We start from the raw sequence: 21,004 nt of genomic DNA, 5'->3' as shown, positions 1-21,004 counted from the left end.
AACGCTATTGCACGGTTGGTGGGAATTTAAATTGATACGGCCACTATGGAGAATAGTATGGAGATTTAACAAACTAGGAATAAAATTACCATATGACCCACCAATCTCACTACTGAGCATAAATCCTGAGAAAACTACAATTCAAAAAGACACATGCACCCCAAAGTTAACTGCAGCACTATTGACAATAGCTAGGACATGGAAGCAACCTAGATGTCCATCAGCAGAAAAATGGGTAAAGAAGTTGCATGTATGTATATATATAAATATATGTACATGCATATAGACATATACAATGGAATATTGCTCGGCCATAAAAAGGAATGAATTTGAGTCAGCTGTAGAGAGACTGATGAACCTAGAGCCTGTTATACAGTTTGAAGTCACAAAAAGAAAAACAAATATCGTATATTAATGCATGTATGTGGAATCTAGAAAAATGGTACTGAAGAAGATGTTTAGAGAGGAGAAATGGAGGCAAACATAGGGAACAGCCTGGTGGACACAGCAGGGGAAGGAGCGGGCAGGGCGAGCCGAGCGCACAGCACTGACTCGCGTGCACTGTCAGGTGTGAAGCGGATAAGCAGCAGGACGCTGCTGGGCAGCGCAGAGAGCGAGCCTGGTGCTCTGCGACGACCTACAGGGGTGGAACGGCGGGGGAAGGAGGCTTAGGAGGGAAGGACCGCAGGTATAACTGCAACTGATCTGTGCTCATGTACGGCAGAGACCACCACAGCATTGTAAAGCAAGTATCCCTCAACTTAAAAAAAGGCAGTAATAATTAGAAACTCAGCTAATGTGTTTACTATCCAACACACTAAGATAAGTTGAAAAGAGAACAGGTGAACTAGAAGACAGAGGCAAATAAACTTCTTATAATGGAGCAGAAAAATAAAAATGGAAATTACGAAAAGAGAAGAGGTAAGGAAAAAATAACCAGAAGATCTAGCATATGTCCAATATAAATTAGAGAGGAGAGACAAGAAATAATGAAAGAGAAATAGGTCAGGATAACAGCTCAAGGTTTTGCAGAAACAGTGAAAGACGCTGTTACTCAGATCAGGAAGCTCATTCCTTGAATCGCAAGCATATAAATAAAGATAGCTCAATACATGGCTGACCATAGTCAAACTTCTGACCACTTAAGATAAAATCACCTAAAAAGAAACAACACACTGCAAACAAATAACAGACTGAAATCTGATATCACAACCATGGAACAAAAACATTAAAGAAACTCAGTGCCAGTTTAACATCCGAAATGCTACACTTCAAGAACAAGAGTTAATAAATATGTTTCCAAACAAACAAAAATAAATTTCATTACAACAGATCCTATCTTTGAAAGATGAATTTCTAAATGCTGTACTTCAGGAAAAAAGAAAGCAATTCAAGCAAGTTCTGAAATGCAAGAATGTTGAACAAAGAAAATGATAAACTTGGAGGTCTATCTAAACAAAGATTCACAGCACAAAAGAAATGGTAATAATATCTAAATTATGAAGTCAAGAAATAACTAAAATACTTACAAAATATTAATTAAATAGCAAGAGACTATTGGATTTGTGTAGTAAAGTCATTACAGTATTTACAAGTAGAATGATAGTGATTAGTTTTATAATTTAAGTTAAAATAGAACAATAACATTGCTATTACAAAATAATCATTAAAATTAGAAACCAAGTGTCTAACTTCGAAACCAGCATGAAAGTGAAAGTTGCTTAGTCATGTCCGACTCTTTGAGACCCCATGGACCGCAGCCTGCCAGGCTCCTCTGTCCATGGAATTCTAAAGGCCAGATTATTGGCATGGGTAGCCATTCCCTTCGCCACGGGATCTTCCCAACCCAGGGATCGAACCCTGGTCTCCCACATTGCAGGTGGATTCTTTATCACCTGAGCCTCCTGCAAGTGAAAGCAGCATAGTAAAATAAATGAAATGGGAGTGGGGGAACATAGGAAAACTCTGACCCAGTCCAAACAAAAGGGGCGAGAGGGACGTAAGAAATGACAACTAGAAAACATGGGACCAATAAAATGCAGAAAATATAAGGGCAGAAGTTAAGCCAAGTGCATTAGTGAATAAGAATGTAAATGGAAAGATCTTTCCTATTAAAGGTCAAAACTTAGTAAAATGGGAAAAAAAAACCCAATTACCTGTTGTTTACCTGTTGTTTATATTTTATTTTACAATTAAAATATAAGGACAGGGACTTCCCTGGTGGTCCAATGGTTAAAATCAGCCTTGCAGTGCAGGAGGTGCAGGTTTGATCCCTTGGAGAACTAAGATCCCGTATACTGTGTGGTAACTAAGCCCATGCTCCACAATGAAAAGCCTGTATGCTGCGATCACTGAAGGCCCTGTGCCGAAACTACTGAGCCTGTGCGCCCAACTGCAGAGTGCATGCACCGCAATGAAAGCTTCTGCATGACAGCTAGGACCGGGTGCAGCCAGTCTAACAAATGGACCATACAAGGACTAATAGAGTTTTTGCCCAGAGAACACACTGGTCATAGCAAACACCCTCTTCCAACAACGCAAGAGAAGACTCTACAGATGGATATCACTGGACGGTCAATATTGAAATCAGACTGATTATATTCTTTGCAGCCAAAGATGGAGACGCTCTATACAGTCAACAAAAACAAGACCAGGAGCTGACTGTGGCTCAGATCATGAACTCCTTAGTCAAATTCAGGCTTAAATGGAAGAAAGTAGGGAAAACCGCTAGAACTTTCAAGTATGACCTAAATCAAATCCTTTACGATTATACTGTGGAAGTGAGAAATAGATTCAAGGGATTATATCCGATAGACAGGGTGCCTGAAGAACTATGGACGGAGGTTCATGACATTGTACAGGAGACAGGGATCAAGATCATCCTAAGAAAAAGAAATGCAAAAAAGCAAACTGGTTATCTGAGGAGGCCTTACAAATAGCTGTGAAAAGAAGAGAAGCCAAAAGCGAAGGAGAAAAGGAAAGATATAGGCATCTGAATGCAAAGTTCTAAAGAATAGCAAGGAGAGATAAGAAAGCCTTCCTCAGCGATCAATGCAAAGAAACAGAGGTAAACAATACAATGGGAAAGACTAGAGATATCTTCAAAAAATTAGAGATACCAAGGGAACATTTCATGCAAAGCTGGGCTCAATAAAGCACAGAAATGGTATGGACCGAACAGAAGCAGAAGAAATTAAGAAGAGGTGGCAAGAATACCCAGAAGAAGTGTACAAAACAGATCTTCAAGACCCAGATAATCACAATGGTGTGATCACTTACCTAGAGCCAGACATCCTGGAATGTGAAGTCAAGTGGGCCTTAGAAAGCATCACTACGAATAAAGCTAGCGGAGGTGATGGAATTCCAGTTAAGCTATTTCAAATCCTAAAAGATGATGCTATGAAAGTGCTGCATTTAATATGCCAGCAAATTTGGAAAACTCAGCAGTAGCCACCAGACTGGCAAAGGTCAGTTCTCATTACAATTCCAAAGAAAGGGAATGCCAAAGAATGTTCAAACTATCCACAATTGCACTCATCTCACATGCTAGCAAAGTAATGCTCAAAATTCTCCAAGTCAGGCTTCAACAGTATGTGAACTGTGAACTTCCAGATGTTCAAGCTGGATTTAGAAGAGGCAGAGGAACCAGAGAACAAATTGCCAACATCTGTTGGATCATCGAGAAACCGAGAGTTCCAGAAAAACATCTGCTCCTGCTTTATTGACTACACTGAAGTCTTTGACTGTGCAGATCACAACAAACTGTGGAAAATTCTTAAAGAAATGTGTATACCAGACCACCTGACCTGCCTCCTGAGAAATCTGTATGCAGGTCCAGAAGCAACAGTTAGAACTGGACATGGAACGACAGACTGGTTCTAAATCAGGAAAGGAGTACATCAAGGCTGTATATTGTCACCCTGCATATTTAACTTATATGCGGAGTACATCATAAGAAACACTGGGCTGGATGAAGTACAAGTGGAATCAAGATTGCTGGGAGAAATCTCAATAATGTCAGATATGCAGATGACACCACCCTTATGGCAGAAAGCAAAGAAGAACTAAAGAGCCTCTTGATGAAAGTGAAGGAGGAGAGTGAAAAAGTTGGCTGAAAGCTCAACATTCAGAAAATGAAGATCATGGCATCTGGTCCCATCACTTCATGGCAAATAGATGGGCAAACAGTGGAAATAGCGGCTGACTTTATTTTTCTGGGCTCCCAAATCACTGCAGATGGTGATTGCAGCCATGAAATTAAAAGACGCTTACTCCTTGTAAGGAAAGTTATGACCAACCTAGACAGCATATTAAAAATGACCACCTGATGAGAAGAGCTGATTCATTTGAAAAGACCCTGATGCTGGGAAAGATTGAGGGCAGGAGGAGAAGGGGACGACAGAGGATAAGATGGTTGGATGGCATCACCAACTCGATGCACATGGGTTTGAGTGGATTCCGGGAGTTGGTGATGGACAGGGAGGCCTGACATGCTACAGTTCATGGGGTCGCAGAGAGTCGGACACGACTGAGCAACTGAACTGAACTGCACTCATAATCCGAGTCTAAAATACACATAAAAGATCAAAGGATTATGTAGCCACCACACATGTAAGAAAAAGAACTAGACAGGGCCATCAGATCAAGATTTAGAGTAAAAGAGGCTTTTGAATTGAAAGGGACTGGGATAGTTTATCATTCATTTAGAAAAAGAAAGAAAGAATGGAATGGACCCCTATCTCATACAATGACATAAAACCATGACAGAAGGATCAAATTTTAAAAACTTTTAGAGACAAATATAAAAACAGTTTTGAGAGTGGAGGGACTTCTAGAAAGACACATGAAGGAAAAGACCGATTAATTGGATTATATGAAAATAACTGGTTCATTTCACCTTAGGGTGGAAAGGCAAGCATACATTCAGGAGAAGATTTTTACAACATGAAAAATAAGAAACATTTCACATAGAAACACAAATGCCTAATAAATGCATAAATATTAGCTCAACTGGCTATCTAGGACAAGAGGCAAAGCCCTGGCTTACTGCATTTGGTGGTGTAAATAATCTTACCATGGCTCATTTCAAGCTAACCACCTGATGTCATTGAACACAGAGTTAAGATCAGTTTAAATACTTTCAAACACAATCGGCATTGCCTAATTGTAATTAGTAAAGCTGATCATACAATCATCACTCCACCTACCAATCCCACTCTAGTATGAACAAAAGAGAACTGCTACACATCTGGAATAGGGTATATATACAAAACTTTTTAGCGACATTGTTCATAAAAGAAGAAAACCGAAACAGTTGTACTGTCTATCAAATACAGTATGGACAAATATACTGTAGTATATCCACTCAATGGAATACAAAAAAGCAATGAAAAGACATGAACTAGCTATAAACTTCAAATAAATAAATCACAAATACAACATTTTGAGTGGAAAAAACACAAGTCGGAATAATAAAAGTAGTATGTTTTCTACTCAGATGAAGCTGACAAACAGGTAAAATTCAACAGTACGTTGTTAAGGGATATGTGCACGCATGCTTAAGTGCTCAGCCATGTCCAACTCTTTGTAACCCCATGGACTGTGTTCCACCCGGCTCCTCTGTCCTTGGGATTCCCCAGGCAAGAATACTGGAGTGGGTAGCCATTCTCTTCTGCTGGGGATCTTCCTGACCCAGGGATCAAACCCAGGTCTCCTGCATTGTGGGTGGATTCCTTATTGTCTGAGCCACCAGTGAAGACTAAGGGATATATACATGGGCAGTAAAATAATCAAGAAAATGGTTAAGATTAAATCTAGGAAAGTGGTTTTATGGGATGAAATTGGAAAGGGACATTGTGGGTCTTCAAATATATTAGTAAATTTTTATTTCTTAAGCTGAAGGAAAAAATAAATAAAAAGGGAGCTAAGTAAACACAGAGATAATAAAAGGGAAAACTTGTAAGAAAAATATTTATTGTTATAAAAATGTTTTAAAAATGAATATCTGAATCTGAATTCTGTAATATTTTGGCCAGTATCTCTTCAAGCAATCTCAAACAATTAAAAAAAAAGTTTCCTTCTCTTTCTCCACTGGTATTGGGGTTGGAAAATGTTGAGATGTTCATCTCTAACATCTCTTGGGGAAAAAAAAAAAGATTACTTTCAGACATGGGCTAATGGCTTAGTTTAGGATTTTGTTCTCTTAACAAAATTTTGTTCCTCGGAATGGCATGAGACACCATTATGCTAAAAAAGAGAACTGAATTAATTATATTACCACAAAACTTAGGACAAAAATGTTCTTCAGCTAGGAGCTGAAATAGAGAATAGCAAATAACCTACGCTTTAAAAAACTGAATAATTTCATATGAATTCCTTAAATGTTATATTATTTGAAAAGAAAGTATTTTTAAAGACTTGATTATCCCTCGAAAAATAAATCAAGTTATTATTTAAAAAGTACTTTTAATATTTTGATAATCCCACCAATATTTTCAGAATCATGCTAAGTTACTCACATGAAATAAGCATATATCTCTGATTTCAGAACATAAACCTAGGTCAAAAATAATAAATATATGCAACATTCCTTAGTATTTCTGCCATCTAAAGTATTGCTCCCCCTTGACCTTATGGTATTATCAATGGGTGACAGGAACATCAGACTTCTTCTGGAACTCATTTAAATGGCAAATGTGAAAAACGTATCTCTTAGATAATCACAGAAAATTTCAGATTTTCTTCTGTATCTTGCTTTTCTAAAACTAGTTTCATTTCCACTTGGTATATTTAAAGTATTTAACTCTTTTATGTTTAAATAAATAAATGTAAAATTTTCAACTTTGTTTTATGTTCTTTTGAAAGATGACTGGATTAGAGACATAAATACTATTATGGTCAGAAATAAATTCTAGGATGTTATAAAATATCTATTTCAATTTATTTAATTTTCTACCTTATTTCAGTGAAAAAAAGTATATATGTCTATTACAGTTTTTGAAGACCATTCAATGAATATAGTATATATAATGTTTTACAAAATCACATAATAAAAAAATTCACATTAAAAGAAAGGGCACACTGTCTTCTGAAAAGCATTCAGTATTTTGCTACTGAAATTGAAGCCTGCTTAACTCAACCTCAAGTTTCTTTCTCTTGATTAACTTACGCCTTTGGCAAAAAATTATTTGACTTTCACACTTCCTCAAGTGCTCTAAACAAAGAGTAAAACAGAATTAAAAGACAAATTAGCAAGTTTAGGGAAAAAGGAGGAAACCAATGTAATGGGACTTAATGCTTGAGTTGTACAATGTTGACCAGTGACCCAAATAAATTTGGGGCACATACTTTTCCATCCCAAAGCTATCTGGATAAAGGGAGGCTCGTAACCTTCACATTACCCCCACCATGACACATCATCCTACCACTGAATAACAGAATACAAACACTGACCTAGTTTAGAAGTGCAGATGAAAAAAAAAATGAAAACAGGATACATAGCTACGGCAAGGAAACCATGGCAACCAGAAAAGAGAACTGTTTTGCTTACTTTATTTTGGTCAGAATAATCAGCAAGCTGAGCCTTCAGCTCTGCAATCTCAGCCTCTAACAGACGGATCACTTCCTCGTAATCCATTTCCATTCCCTGTGCCTGTCTCTGTGCAGCTTCGGCAAGATGAAGCCGACTTCGCAGGGCTCTTGTTTCTTCGACCACAGCTTTGGCCTCCTAAATAGTAAAAAAAAATAATGTCATTGAAGAAAAGAATGTAAAAATAGTAGCAGTTTAAACAAAATATTTTCTTCCTTCTAGGAGTTATAATTGAAAAAATGAATTAATATACTTATATTGTTCACATCTCAATTTGAAAACTAATATTCATGTTATTTAATTAAGGTCATGTGTGACCTTACTTTTCCTTGCTTTCTTAGATAACTTTCAGTATGGACTCTCCAACTTCACACATTTAGGAGAGAATTTTGAAAATAAGAGAAGCAGAAGAAAATTGAAAGTGCAAAATAGAAATAAGAATTGGCTCAAAAGATAAAAAGAGCAGACTTCCACAAAAGTCAAGCAGGTGGTAGGGCTCATGTTCTATGAAGGTTTTTGCAGCTTCATCAGATCCTGCTGAGAGATTTATAGTGTTAAGGGCTTCTCAGTGGTCCAAGCCCCAGGAGCCAAATCTTATTCCTAGACATCAGTCTAAGAGCTACCTCCCCATTTTGATTTAAGCCAAAAGGCAGAATTCAGTAGCAAAATATACAGCCATTTCTATAGGATGCAATGCTCACCACATTTAGAACAACACTGAGGGAAAGGCATTACTAAAAACCATTTTATACATAATCAACAGAGGCTCAGAGAGGTAACATAACCTATGCAAGGGCAGAACCTATACCAGTGCCAGAATTTAAACCCAGCTTTACCTGACTCCAACATCAATGCTCTTCTCACCATTTTACTCCATCACTTGATGACAAAAACAAAAACAAAACTATACACTCATTGTATTTTTCACCTTAGGAAGTGGATGGTGTGGCCCAAAGCATTTGCACTCTCAAAAATGTGCCTTGGTGCTGGCTCAATAACAGTTCCCAGGACACCAACATAATTTAATATTGCACTTGCTATAATGTAAACCATTTCTTTCTTTTTTTTTTTATTTGATGCAGAAATTGTTTTTCTCTGCAATGGAACTTTCTGCTCCAATTGCCATGGCTAATAGTCAACTATGGCTGTTTTAATTTTCTGGAAGCTTTTACAGGACACTTGCTTTTGTTTCAGCCTAGGGGAGGGTTAGAAATATTTTTACTACAGGACATATTTTAAGGGTCAATTTTTCATTCATACATTCAGTAACTATTAAGTACTTACTGTGTGTCAGTTTCTGCCTCAGGTACTGAAGATGGAGCACCTAACACAATACAAAGTCCTCCTTTTGTCCCCCGATAGTTATAATCTAGTTTGGGGAGATGGCAAACTAGAGGTAGTCAGTGAAGAGCTCACTTAGAAGACTTTGGATCAGAGAACAGCAGAAAGGATGGAGCCACGCAGATTTCTGAAAGAAGGAGCTTTCTGGGCAGAGAGAACAGTTTGTGCAAAGGAACTGAGATGGCACTGTGCGTCCACAGCATTCTGCATCTTCAGAGGACAGCAAGGAACCCAGGGCGGCCGAAGTAGACAGCAGGAGAGGACAGGAAGAGGGGGTGCGGGACGAGGGGTAAAGTGCTCACAGGCCTCTGGGCAGGGATGGTGCTGGCATGGAGTGGCAGATCTCGAGAGCTTTTGTAGGCCGTTGTAAGGACTTTAGTTTTACTCACAGCCAGAGGGAAAGCAACTGGAGAGTGCTGAGCAGAGACACGGTAAAAGGACACCTATCTAACTAACACATCAGCCAGTTCATCCCAGGCAATCAAGGGTTATCAGTGTCACCAGAGGATCAACCTCACAGAAGACTGCATGAGTGGGAGGCAACGGCCTAGTGTGTGTCAGCAGGGCTCTAAATGTTTTGGATAGATCACCTCAAATAATCTCCCCAGTGCTGTGAGAGCTATGTCCATTTTTACCCTCACTTAATAGACAGGAAACTGGAAAGTTAAGTAGTTTGCTCAGAATCACAAACTTAGTAAGTGGCAGAGCTGGGATTTGAACCCAGGCGGTCTAGTTACAAAGTCCATGGTCTTGGCTATAGAATATGCTAAAAAACCAATTATCTTGTAGATGACAACATCATTGGTGCCCAGCCCTGCATGAGCTTAGGATGTGGCCATTACAACACACTCAAACACATTTGAGGCTGCTACACCGTTCCCCATTTTCCATTCAATCAGGCTAGGAAAAAAATAATATTGTCACTGAAGAGAAAGGGAGGGGCAGAGAATTCACCATAGCAATGAAGAATAACTAATTCGATGATTTGTCTCCTTCACATTTGCTTCATGCAGCCTTTATTCCTCTATAAAAACAGCACTTTTATTTTTGTTCAAAGAACGCTAGTTAATTAAATGAAGAATCTGAATGGAATTTATATAGCCATTATAGTGCACTGATGGTAATACGGTGTGGAATGCAGTGGGGTGGTAAGAGATGCAGAGGTTTTGATGCTGAATAAATTCATGCCATTTCTTTTGTAAAAGTATAACTGTCAGGCTGGTAAATGTGACCCCTTAGCAAAGTTCTAGCCCAATTCCCACTGAATGGCTGTTTAAAAGATTAGTGCATTGAAATGACGACTCTTAGAGGAAGCAGTAAAGAAAAGAGAGCAGCAGTGTGCCACATTGAGCAATACAGGATCACAAAAATCCAGTTTTTCTTTTCCTCCTGGGCTGTTTTCTAATAACTGTAAAGCCTCCTATGTCAGTAATAACTGAGCCAGAATTTCCCTAGTACCTCACCATGAGCCTGAAATCCAATCAGGCGAAATGTGGCAGCCAGTTCACTGATTTACTCTGTGTTAGGTACAGATTAATTCAGTTTAAAAGTTAGGAAACGTTGGATCATAAAATAGCAAGGGAATTCCAAACAAGCATCTACTTCTTCTTCACTGACTATACTAAAGCCTTTGACTGTGTGGATCATAACAATCTGTGGAAAATTCTTAAAGAAATGGGAACACCAGACCACCAGACCAGATCACCTGTCTCCTGAGAAACCTGTATGCAGGGCAAGAAGCAACAGTTAGAAAAAGACATGGAATAATGGACTGGCTCAAAATTGGGAAAGGAATACATCAAGGCCATATATTGTTACCCCACTTACTTAACATATATGGAGAGTACATTATGAGAAATGCCAGGCTGAAAGACTCACAAGCTGGAATCAAGATTGCTGGGAGAAATATCAACAACCTCGGATATGCAAGTGATACCACTCTAATGGCAGAAGAGGAACTAAAGAGTCTCTTGATGAATGTGAAAGAGGAGAGTGAAAAAGCTGGCTTAAAACTCAGCATTCAAAAAACTTAAGATCTTGGCACCTGGTCCCATCACTTCATGGCAAATAGATGTGGAAAAAGTGGAAACTGACAAGTTTGACTTTCTTTGGCTCCAAAATCACTGTGGATGGTGAGTCCCGCCACAAAATTAAAAGACGCTTGTTCCTTGGAAGAAAAGCTATAACAAACCTAGACAGTGTGTGAAAAAGCAGAGACATCACTTTGCCAACAAATGACCATATAGTCAAAGCTATGGTTTTTCCAGTAGTCATGTACATATGTGAGAACTGGACCATAAAGAAGGCTGAGTGCCAAAGAATTGATGCACTCGAACTGTGGTGCTGGAGAAGACTCTTGAGAGTCCCTTGGTCAGCAAGGAGATCAAATCTGCCAATCCTAAAAGAAATCAATTCTGAATATTCAATGGAAAGACTGATACTGAAGCTGAAGCTTCAATACTTTAGCCACCTGATGCAAAGAGCCAACTCACTGGAAAAGATCCTGATGCTGGGAAAGACTAAGGGCAGTAGAAGAGGGTGACAGAGGATGAGATGGTTGGATGGCATCATGGACTCAAAGGACATGAGTTTGAGCAAATTCTGGGAGATGGTGAAGGACAGGGAAGCCTGTTGTGCTGCTCTCCAAGGGGTCACAAAGAGTCAGATAGAACTTAGCAACTGAACAACAAAGATGTAATAGCAAATCAGAAAAATCAACAAAAGTATTACACATTTTAATATTAAGCAGTACAAAGAAATGCACTAAAAGGGAATCCTAAATTATGAAGGCATATCTCTGACTTAACATTTTTTTAGTGACATTGAGAAAATGACTTCAACTTACACTGTCTGGTTGTTAAATCAGGATTTTCCACCTTAGAATTTCACAATGAACCTTCAGGGAAGATCAGACCAAATTCTTTGAAAATATACTTCACACTAATGAAAATCTTTGTAGGCTACAAGAACTTCGCTACGTGATTGTGTTGAGACAAAGGGCAGCATAAGCTCAAAGGACAAAATATCATGTTTTTCCATATACAGCACTTTTCTCCCTTTAAGGCACTGTTGTTGTTGCTCAGTCACTAAGCAGTGTCCGACTCTTTGTGATCCCATGGACCAAGCATATCAGGCTTCCCTGTCCATCACCAACTCCTGGAATTTACCTAAACTCATGTCCATTGAGTCCGTGATGCCATCCAAACATCTAATCCCCTGTTGCCCGCTTCTTCTCCTGCCCTCAGTCATTTCCAGTACCAGGGTCTTTTCCAGTGAGTCAGCTCTTTGTATCAGGTGGATAAAGTACTGGAGTTTCAGCTTGAGTGCTTCCAATGAATATTATGTTGATTTCCTTTAGGATTGACTGTTTTTATCTCCTTGCTGTCCAAGGAACTCTCGAGTCTTCTCCAGTACCATGAGTTGACAAGCTCCTTTATGGTCCAACTCTCACATCTGTACATGACTACTAGAAAAACTATAGCTTTGGCTAGAGACCTTTGTTGGCAAAGTGATGTCTCTGCTTTTTCATATGGAGGCTATGTTTGCCATAGCTTTTCTTCCAAGGAATAAACATCTTTTAATTCTGTCACTGGAGTCACTGTCCATAGTGATTTTGGAGCCCAAGAAAATAAAATCTGCCACTGTTTCATGAACATGATATTGAATTAAAAATATGGGCATTAGATATACTTCAGAATCTTAGATACGATTTTTTTAAAAATTTCATTTTCTGGCTCTGTAATTCTCCAAGACTCAGGTTTTTCATTTGTATAAGGGTAAATAACAGCATCCACTTTATAAGCTCAAAACAACTCTCACGATAGGGCTAAAGAACTACAGCTCTCGGCACACTTCATCCCTGTTCCTCTTCATTGTTTTCAAATAGACACAGAATCCCCCATGTGAGGAGAGAGCTAGACTGGGTGAAATGACTGAGGCGCTCAAGCAGTTCCCTGGAAGTAAAGCGTGCACGTGTCCTTTCTAACGTTAGCAACAGTTATGTAAAACCGTCCCTTCTCTAGCTGTGAGTTTTAACGGCTCCCCAAAGTAGAAGGAAAAAGCACTAACTGCAGTTGCTCATTTGTAATTAGGTAGCACATCCACATCACTAAACTGAGAAGTTCTGTAATTTTTAAGCTAATCCGTAAATCTTTCACAATGTCAGCTGCTGACAGGAGAAAAAAGAGGCCTCCAAGAGATATATGTTTTAGTGTAATGTAACTTATGCTACCAAGCCCAAAAGAATACTTCTCTTATCAGCTTCCTACATCCACTCATTGGAAAACCCTTCTTGGTCTTGGTCCCATTACAGCCTGTGAAAAAGACTAAGGGTTACTGCAGGAAGGGGGATGTTGAAGGAAAAATATTTATAAGCAAGCTATATTTAGTTTCCTTAAGTATTGATTTTATTAAAATATGCTTAATGTTCCTCTCAAGGGGTGATATCAAATAATTTGCTAGTGGTTCATAAATGGAATCTACAACTCATCCCTTAACCACGACATTCTTGGAGGAGAAAATGAATTCACAGAACTTTATGTAAGTCTCCGACACGTGTTCTTTCCTTTCCTTTTGCCTTCTCTGGGTGTACATCCATCCCTCTCTTCCGCCTCCATACCTAACCAGTTATCAGGCACTGTGAATTCTTCACTGGTGCTGTGTCTGCACCATTCCTTAATATCCATTCTTACCACAAGCTATTATTCATGTCTTTAGCATCTCACGCATAGGGGCATACTGCGTGCTCTGTTCTTCACTATAATGTACTCTGCATACTTCTGAAGGATCAATTTTCCTGAAATATTGCCTAGGAAACAAACCTAGATAAAATGCTGTAAGTACATGGTACATGATAAATATATTCTCAATCTCTATACTTCAAGGTTCTCCGCTATTTGTTCCAAATCAGTCTTTCCAGTTTTAGTACACTGACTCTCTTATGGATTAACATATCCAAGTGCATTCACTTATCAATTTCCCAGACTAAACTCTCTTACCTCGAAAATACTTTTGAGCACAATATTCCTTCCACTAGGTGAATATATATTTTCCTCTTTTTTTCCTTCATCCAGCTGCCATCTGTTCTTCAAAATCTACTTTAGATTTTATCTTTTCTCCTCTTTCCAGACCACTTAAGCTTAAGATGGTCTTGGCTGTGGAGCGGGTTCTTCTCTAGTTGCAGCAGAGTGGGCTGCTCCCCAGGTGTGGTGCACGGGTTCTCCTCGTGCAGTGGGTGCTCTCGGTGCGGAGCACAGGCTCTAGGGTGTGCAGACCTCAGAAGCTGTGCTACATGGGCTCAGTAGTTGTGGCTCCCGGGCTGCGGAGCACAGGCTCAGTAGTTGTGGCACACAGGCCTCACTGCTCCACGGCATGTGAAAACTTCCTGGAGCAGGGATCAAACCCGTATCTGCTGCATTGGCAGGCAGACTCTTTACCTCTGAGTCACCAGGGAAGTCCTCCCGTCCTTTTATCCTTAATAATATCTGTTGTCTATAATTACTCCACAGGCTACTTAGCATTTCCTACTGCTCTGTTAAACTGTCATGAAAATAATATTTTACTCTCAAACTTCTAATGTCAAAAGATCTTGACTGACGAAAGTAGAGCACAAGTTGTCTGAGAGTAAAACCCCTATTTAATATTAACAGGTCCCCCATTCAACATAAATATGACATGTAACTGAGTCGACAAATAGTGAAAAAGACTTTTTTGTTTTTCATATATAATTGCCTTATAGAATTTTGTTAGGTAAAAAGCTTTCATACGAAGGTTTCAATTTTACAGCAATATTAGTAGAATTGTGTTTCATTTAAATAATTACAATAACAACCATAAGTCATGCTATGAAAAATAGCACATAATGAAAAGCAAATCATTTCATCATGCTCTCTTTATACATGAATTAAAACAAATATAGTATTTATCAAGTAAATGAAATTATATCTAAACCATGTGGAATGAACACCAAGGTCGAAAAAGGACAGAGAGCTACAATTTTATTGCTTGGTTTCTCATTAAATAGATTTAAAATTTATGTATACCAAGTTTATATTTCCCTAAAATTTATAATTTTCCATCATAAGTTAATATAATGAATATATGCTCTCAAGGACTATATAATCTTGAAAGTCCTGTCCAATCATACCCAAATCCTTGGTTCCATGATTCATGTGGTGACACTCCTTTGTGAGTGTGAAAAATGATAGATATTTGTAAGCCCAACAAACAAGATTTTCTTTAGTTTGTATGAAAAAGAAAAATCCTCACTTTGCAAAGGAAGACTTGGTTAAACTTTCTGGAGAAAAAGCAGGTCAATCAAATTATAATTAGCTCTAATTAAACCTCCCAAGAGCTGTCAATTTCTTTACCTGCAGCTGCCTCATCTTCCAAAAGCTGCAAAATTGAATTCTGCCTCTGAACATCAAAGAAAATCAAAGAAACAATGTTTAATCTCTGTTTATAAACAGAAGTCCCTAATCAAAGACAGACACACAAGTACATCTATCTAATAAATTTTACCCTGTGAACTCTGCTCACAGTATAAATATTAGTTAAAACCTTGTTTTGACAATATACTTAACCCTGAACATGTATTTTCTGGTTTAGTGAGATTTGACATAAAAGAAAACTATTTTCCTATTTCTCCAGTCCTGGTTACAAGTGTACCAAAAGAAGATAGTATTGGAAACTCCTTTAATAATCAGAATTTAAATCCTGTTCAGTGACACCTAGTATCACTCAGAGGCTACTTTTCCAGTTGTCAAATGTTTAAAATTCATCTGAAGTTTGGGGTTTAAGAACAGAAATGTATTCCTTCCAAATTAACCTTTAGAGAATTCAGTTAGGATCAAAATTTTATCAAATTTTGTTCGTTTTGATGGAACCTGACCAAGAATTCCAAATTTGAATCTAGCTATAATAAGATCTGGGATTCCTTGGTAGCTCGGCTGGTAAAAAATCCACCTGCAATGCAGGAGACCGTGGTTCAATTCCTGGGTCAGGAAGATCCCCTGGAGAAGGGATAGGCTGCCCACTCTAGTATTCATAGGCTTCCCTGGTGGCTCAGATGGTAAAGAATCTGCCTGCAATGCAGGAGACCTGAGTTTGATCCCTGGGTTGGGAAGATTTGCTGGAGGAGGGGATGGCAACCCAATCTAGTATTCTTGCTTGGAGAATCCCCATGGATAAAGGAACCTAGCAGGCTACAGTCCTAGGCGTCACAAAGAGTCAGATACCACTGAGTGACTAAGCATAGCACAGCCCATAATAAAATCTAGATAATAAACAAGATTCTTAAATTCATTAAGAAGAAAAAAGTCAGTGAGAACTGATAAGCAAATACTGAAAAAACAACAACAGTAAGAAGGAAAAACAGAAAACAAACGAACAAATAAGATGGGAAATGGCCTAAGAATTTAAGGTATATATAAAATATAAAAATTGGTACTAGCCAAAGAAGAGTCAGATGAAACATTCATCCACCCAATATTTATTGACAAAGCTACTGGAAAAATTAAATTGCCCCAAACTGACCCCTAGATTATATGAGAATTTACTTTATGGTCATAGAAAGTGAAAGTATTAGTTGCTCAGTCGTGTCCGACTCTGTGACTCAATGGGCTGTAACTCGCCTGGCTTCTCTGTCCATGGGATTTTCCAGGCAAGAATACTGGATTGGGTTGCCATTTCCTTCTCCAGGGGATCTTCCTGACCCAGGGATCACACCTGAGTCTCCTGCATCGCAGGCAGATTCTTTACCATCTGAGCTACCAGGGATGCCCAATGGTAGTGGAGATACCACATAAAAATAAATGGTGTGACAAAAAGCTATTTGGAAAAGAAAGTATAAAGTGTAGCTTCTCATCTCATACCCTATACAACACAGAATAATTTCTTATTCGGTGAGCTAAACAAAGACAGAAATAGAGGAAGAAAACTTGGCAAACAGGTATCCAAAATTGCTAGGAATAAAATTTTTAAGTAGTCACGTATGGATGTGAGAGTTGGACTATAAGGAAAGCTGAGCACCAAAGAATTGATGCTTTTGAACTGTGGTGTTGGAGAAGACTCTTGAGAGTCCCTTGGACTGCAGGGAGATCCACCCAGTCTATCCTAAAGGAGATCAGTCCTGGACGTTTATTGGAAGCACTGATGTTGAAGCTGAAACTCCAATACTTTGGCCACCTGATGTGAAGAGCTGAGCAGGAGGAGAAGGGGACGACAGAGGATAAGATGGTTGGATGGCATCACTGACTCAATGGACATGGGTCTGGGTGGACTCCGAGAGTTAATGATGGACAGGGAGGCCAGGTGTGCTGTGGTCCATGGGGTCACAAAGAGTCGGACACAACTGAGCAACTGAACTGAACTGAAAATTTTTTAAAGTTAAAAGAAAATGGAGAACTCACAAAGAAACGGAGACTTGACAACACATAACCACCTATGTTTAAAAACTTTAAAAAAATTAGAAAGACAATTTGTATATAGAGGAAAACAAGTGAAATGAGATTGAGAGTTAAAATGTTTTAATTCATAATATAAGTGAATGCATATTTTCTAGTTTTATCAAAAATAATTTTCTAGTTTTAGCCACAGATTTGATAGAAGTAAGATTAACAACTACAATGTAGAGATCTTATAAAATGATGTGGGAAAAGTGGGAAACAGATATTAAGAACAGAAGTGAAGAAGTAAAAGCAAGAGTAGGAAAGGAATGCAAATGAAATATAAGGTGCATATATGGTCACAAGAAATGTATCAGGAAACCAGCTGCCTTGGATATGAAGAACTGTGATGCAATTCATAATTTAATTTGAGATCCATGGTCATAGAAAATCTTTGGTATATCTAACATGGATGACAATGAATCAAAATACACAAACATTTTCAAATAGGGTGATTTACTTATGTAGGGTTAGGCAGGACTAGAGAACTCTTACTTTTAATTCTAAAATAGTTTGTGAATAAATCATTTAACACAGTGTCATGAGTCCCATAACAAAGCAAGAGTAACAAAAGTGTTTCTCATGTTAAACTGCCAAGAAAGGAGTTTTATGGTATCAACTGCCTTATCACTACTTCCTCCTTGAGTAAAATTTACTAGTTTGTCAGCCAAGCTAACATATATTGCTCTCACTTTGTGTTAAGAAACATAAAATGTTTGGCATCTGCCTAAATGTTTGAAATATGCCCTGGAAAGGTGCTCTCTTAGCAACTGACTTATGGAATGTTACAGATTTATAATTGCTTGTTTTCGGTTAAATAAGGAAAATTATAGGCAGCATACCTACTTTGGTGTACAATCACGCCGCTGACAACTCACCACCTCTAGGGCACTTATTCTGAAGGGTTTTCTAGAAAGTGATGATTTTGCTTTGTTTTTTCATTTTTCTTACTAGATTGAGAGCTCCTTGAAGTTTATGTCTAGCTTTCACACTGCATTCACACAAAATAAGAATTAAATAAAAGAAGCTTAAACATTTCCCTCGCCAAGTGGCCCTTATAAGTTACTGCAGGCATGTGTGAAAAAACTGACGAAAGAATGGTAAATGTGGTCCCTGAATAGCTAGAAAAAAAGTGGCTCATGGTACAGAAACCAGAATCCTAACACCAGTTCTGATTAAGCCAACTGATACAGAAAATACTGTAATCAAACTGAACTGAAAGGTTTCTATGAACAAGAGCATTTCCCTCCCAAATTTCTCTGAACACTGAAAATGCTGGGAGTCTGTTTAATTTAACACAATTAAAAGGATTCTACAGTATCTATACGGTAGTAAAATTTCTATCAGACTTCTTAAAATAGCAAGAACTTTCCTACATTATAAAGAAACAACTATCTGGTTATTTGGAATATACACGTTTGTTTAAAGCTTGTTTAAAATGCTATACTCACCTTCAGTGAATCACTAGCTATGGCTGCTGTCTGGAAACAGTAATGCCAACTGGGCTGTTTTTGTGTTCTTTTTCCAAGCAAGCAGTCTTTAACTTAGGCAGTTTCTTGGGCAAACTCTAACATTGGACACAGGTCATTTTTTGATTCTCAATAAGGGAATTAGGAAAACAACAGAATGGGAAAGACTACAGACCTCTTGAAGAAAATCATAGATACCAAGGGGACATTTCATGCAAAGATGGGCTCGATAAAGGACAGAAATGGTACTTAACAGAAGCAGAAGATATTAAGAGATGGCAAGAATACACAGAAGAACTGTACAAAAAAGATCTTCACGACCCAGATAATCATGATGGTGTGATCCCTCACCTAGAGCCAGACATCCTGGAATGTGAAGTCAAGTGGGCCTTAGAAAGCATCACTACAAACAAAGCTAGTGGAGGTGATGGAATTCCAGTTGAGCTCTTTCAAATGCTGAAAGATGATGCTGTGAAAGTGCTGTACTCAATATGCCAGCAAATTTGGAAAACTCAGCAGTGGCCACAGGACTAGAAAAGGTCAGTTTTCATCCAATCCCCAAGAAAGGTGATGCCAAAGAATGCTCAAACTACTGCACAACTGAACTCATCTCACATGCTGGTAAAGTAATGCTTAAAATTATCCAAGCCAGGCTTCAACAATACGTGAACTGTGAACTTCCAGATGTTCAAGCTGGTTTTAGGAAAGGCAGAGAAGCCAGAGATCAAATTGCCAACATCTGCTTGATCATGGAAAAAGCAAGAGAGTTCCAGAAAAACATCTATTTCTGCTTTATTGACTATGCCATATCCTTTGACTGTGTGGATCACAATAAACTGTGGAAAATTCTGAGAGAGATGGGAATACCAGACCTCTAGAGAAATACCTGCCTCTTGAGAAATGTGTATGCAGGTCAGGAAGCAACAGTTAGAACTGGAAATGGAACAACAGACTGGTTCCAAATAGGAAAAGGAGTATGTCAAGGCTGTATATTGTCACCCTGCTTACTTAACTTCTATGCAGAGTACATCGTGAGAAACACTGGGCTGGAAGAAGCACAAGCTGGAATCAAGATTGCTGGGAGAAATATCAATAACCTCAGATATACAGGTGACACCACCCTTATGGCAGAAAGTGAAGAAGAACTAAAGAGCCTCTTGGTGAAAGTGAAAGAGTGAAAAAGTTGGCTTAAAGCTCAACATTCAAAAAATGAAGATCACGGCATCTGGTCCCATCACTTCATTGGAAATAGATTGGGAAATAGTGGAGACAGTGTCAGACTTTAGTGTTTGGGCTCCAAAATCACTGCAGATGGTGACTGCAGCCATGAAATTAAAAGACACTTACTCCTTGGAAGGAAAGTTATAACCAACCTAGACAGCATATCAAAAAGCAGAGATATTACTTTGCTAACAAAGGTCCGTCTAGTCAAGGCTATAGTTCTTCCAGTGGGCATGTTTGGTTGTGAGAGTTGAACTATAAAGAAGGCTGAGCACCAAAGAATTGATGCTTTTGAACCTGTGGTGTTGGAGAAGACTCTTGAGAGTCCCTTGGACTACAAGGAGATTTAACCAGTCCATCCTAATGGAGATCAGTCCTGGGTATTCATTGGATGGACTGAGGCTGAGGCTGAAACTCCAATACTTTGGCCACCTCCTGTGAAGAGCTGACTCATTGGAAAAGACCCTGATGCTGGGAGGGATTGGGGGCAGGAGGAGGAGGGGACGACAGAGGATGAGATGGTTGGATGGCATCACTGACTCGATGCACATGAGTCTGAGTGAACTCCGGGAGTTGGTGATGGACAGGGAGCCCTGGCTTGCTGCGATTCATGGGGTCACAAAGAGTCGGACACGACTGAGTGAACTGAACTGAAGGGAATTAAAGTTGAAAAATCAATCCAAAGTTTATTTGATATGTTTTTCCACTGAGATTGCTATCATTATCAGTTCAGTGGCTCAGTCGCGTCTGCCTCTTTGTGACAGCATGGACTGCAGCCTACCTGGCTTCCATGTCCATCACGAGCTCCTGGAGTTTGCTAAAACTCATGTCCATCAAGTCTCTGGTACCATCCATCTCATCCTCAGTTGTCCCCTTCTCCTCTTGCCCTCAATCTTTCCCAGCATCAGGGTCTTTTCCAATGAGTCAGTTCTTCGCATCAG

General features: G+C 38.8%; 1 protein-coding gene across 9 annotated transcripts in view; it reads right to left on the bottom strand.

The window, feature by feature from the left end:
• The window catches only part of STXBP4 (syntaxin binding protein 4), a 231,357-nt gene that overhangs the window by 80,148 nt on the left and 130,205 nt on the right, over positions 1 to 21,004 (bottom strand). For all 9 annotated transcript variants that reach the window (XM_042255232.2, XM_060395091.1, XM_042255231.2 and 6 more), the window contains one exon: positions 7,550 to 7,726. In XM_042255232.2, the coding sequence (XP_042111166.1) occupies positions 7,550 to 7,726 (177 nt within the window). The remainder of the gene's footprint in view (positions 1 to 7,549; positions 7,727 to 21,004) is intronic.

The sequence above is a fragment of the Ovis aries genome, chromosome 11 (genome assembly GCF_016772045.2).
Source record: "Ovis aries strain OAR_USU_Benz2616 breed Rambouillet chromosome 11, ARS-UI_Ramb_v3.0, whole genome shotgun sequence".
NCBI classification, from domain to species: domain Eukaryota; kingdom Metazoa; phylum Chordata; class Mammalia; order Artiodactyla; family Bovidae; genus Ovis; species Ovis aries.
The sequence above is the reverse complement of the archived record's forward strand: the minus strand, read 5'-3'. Positions and strand labels throughout refer to the sequence as shown.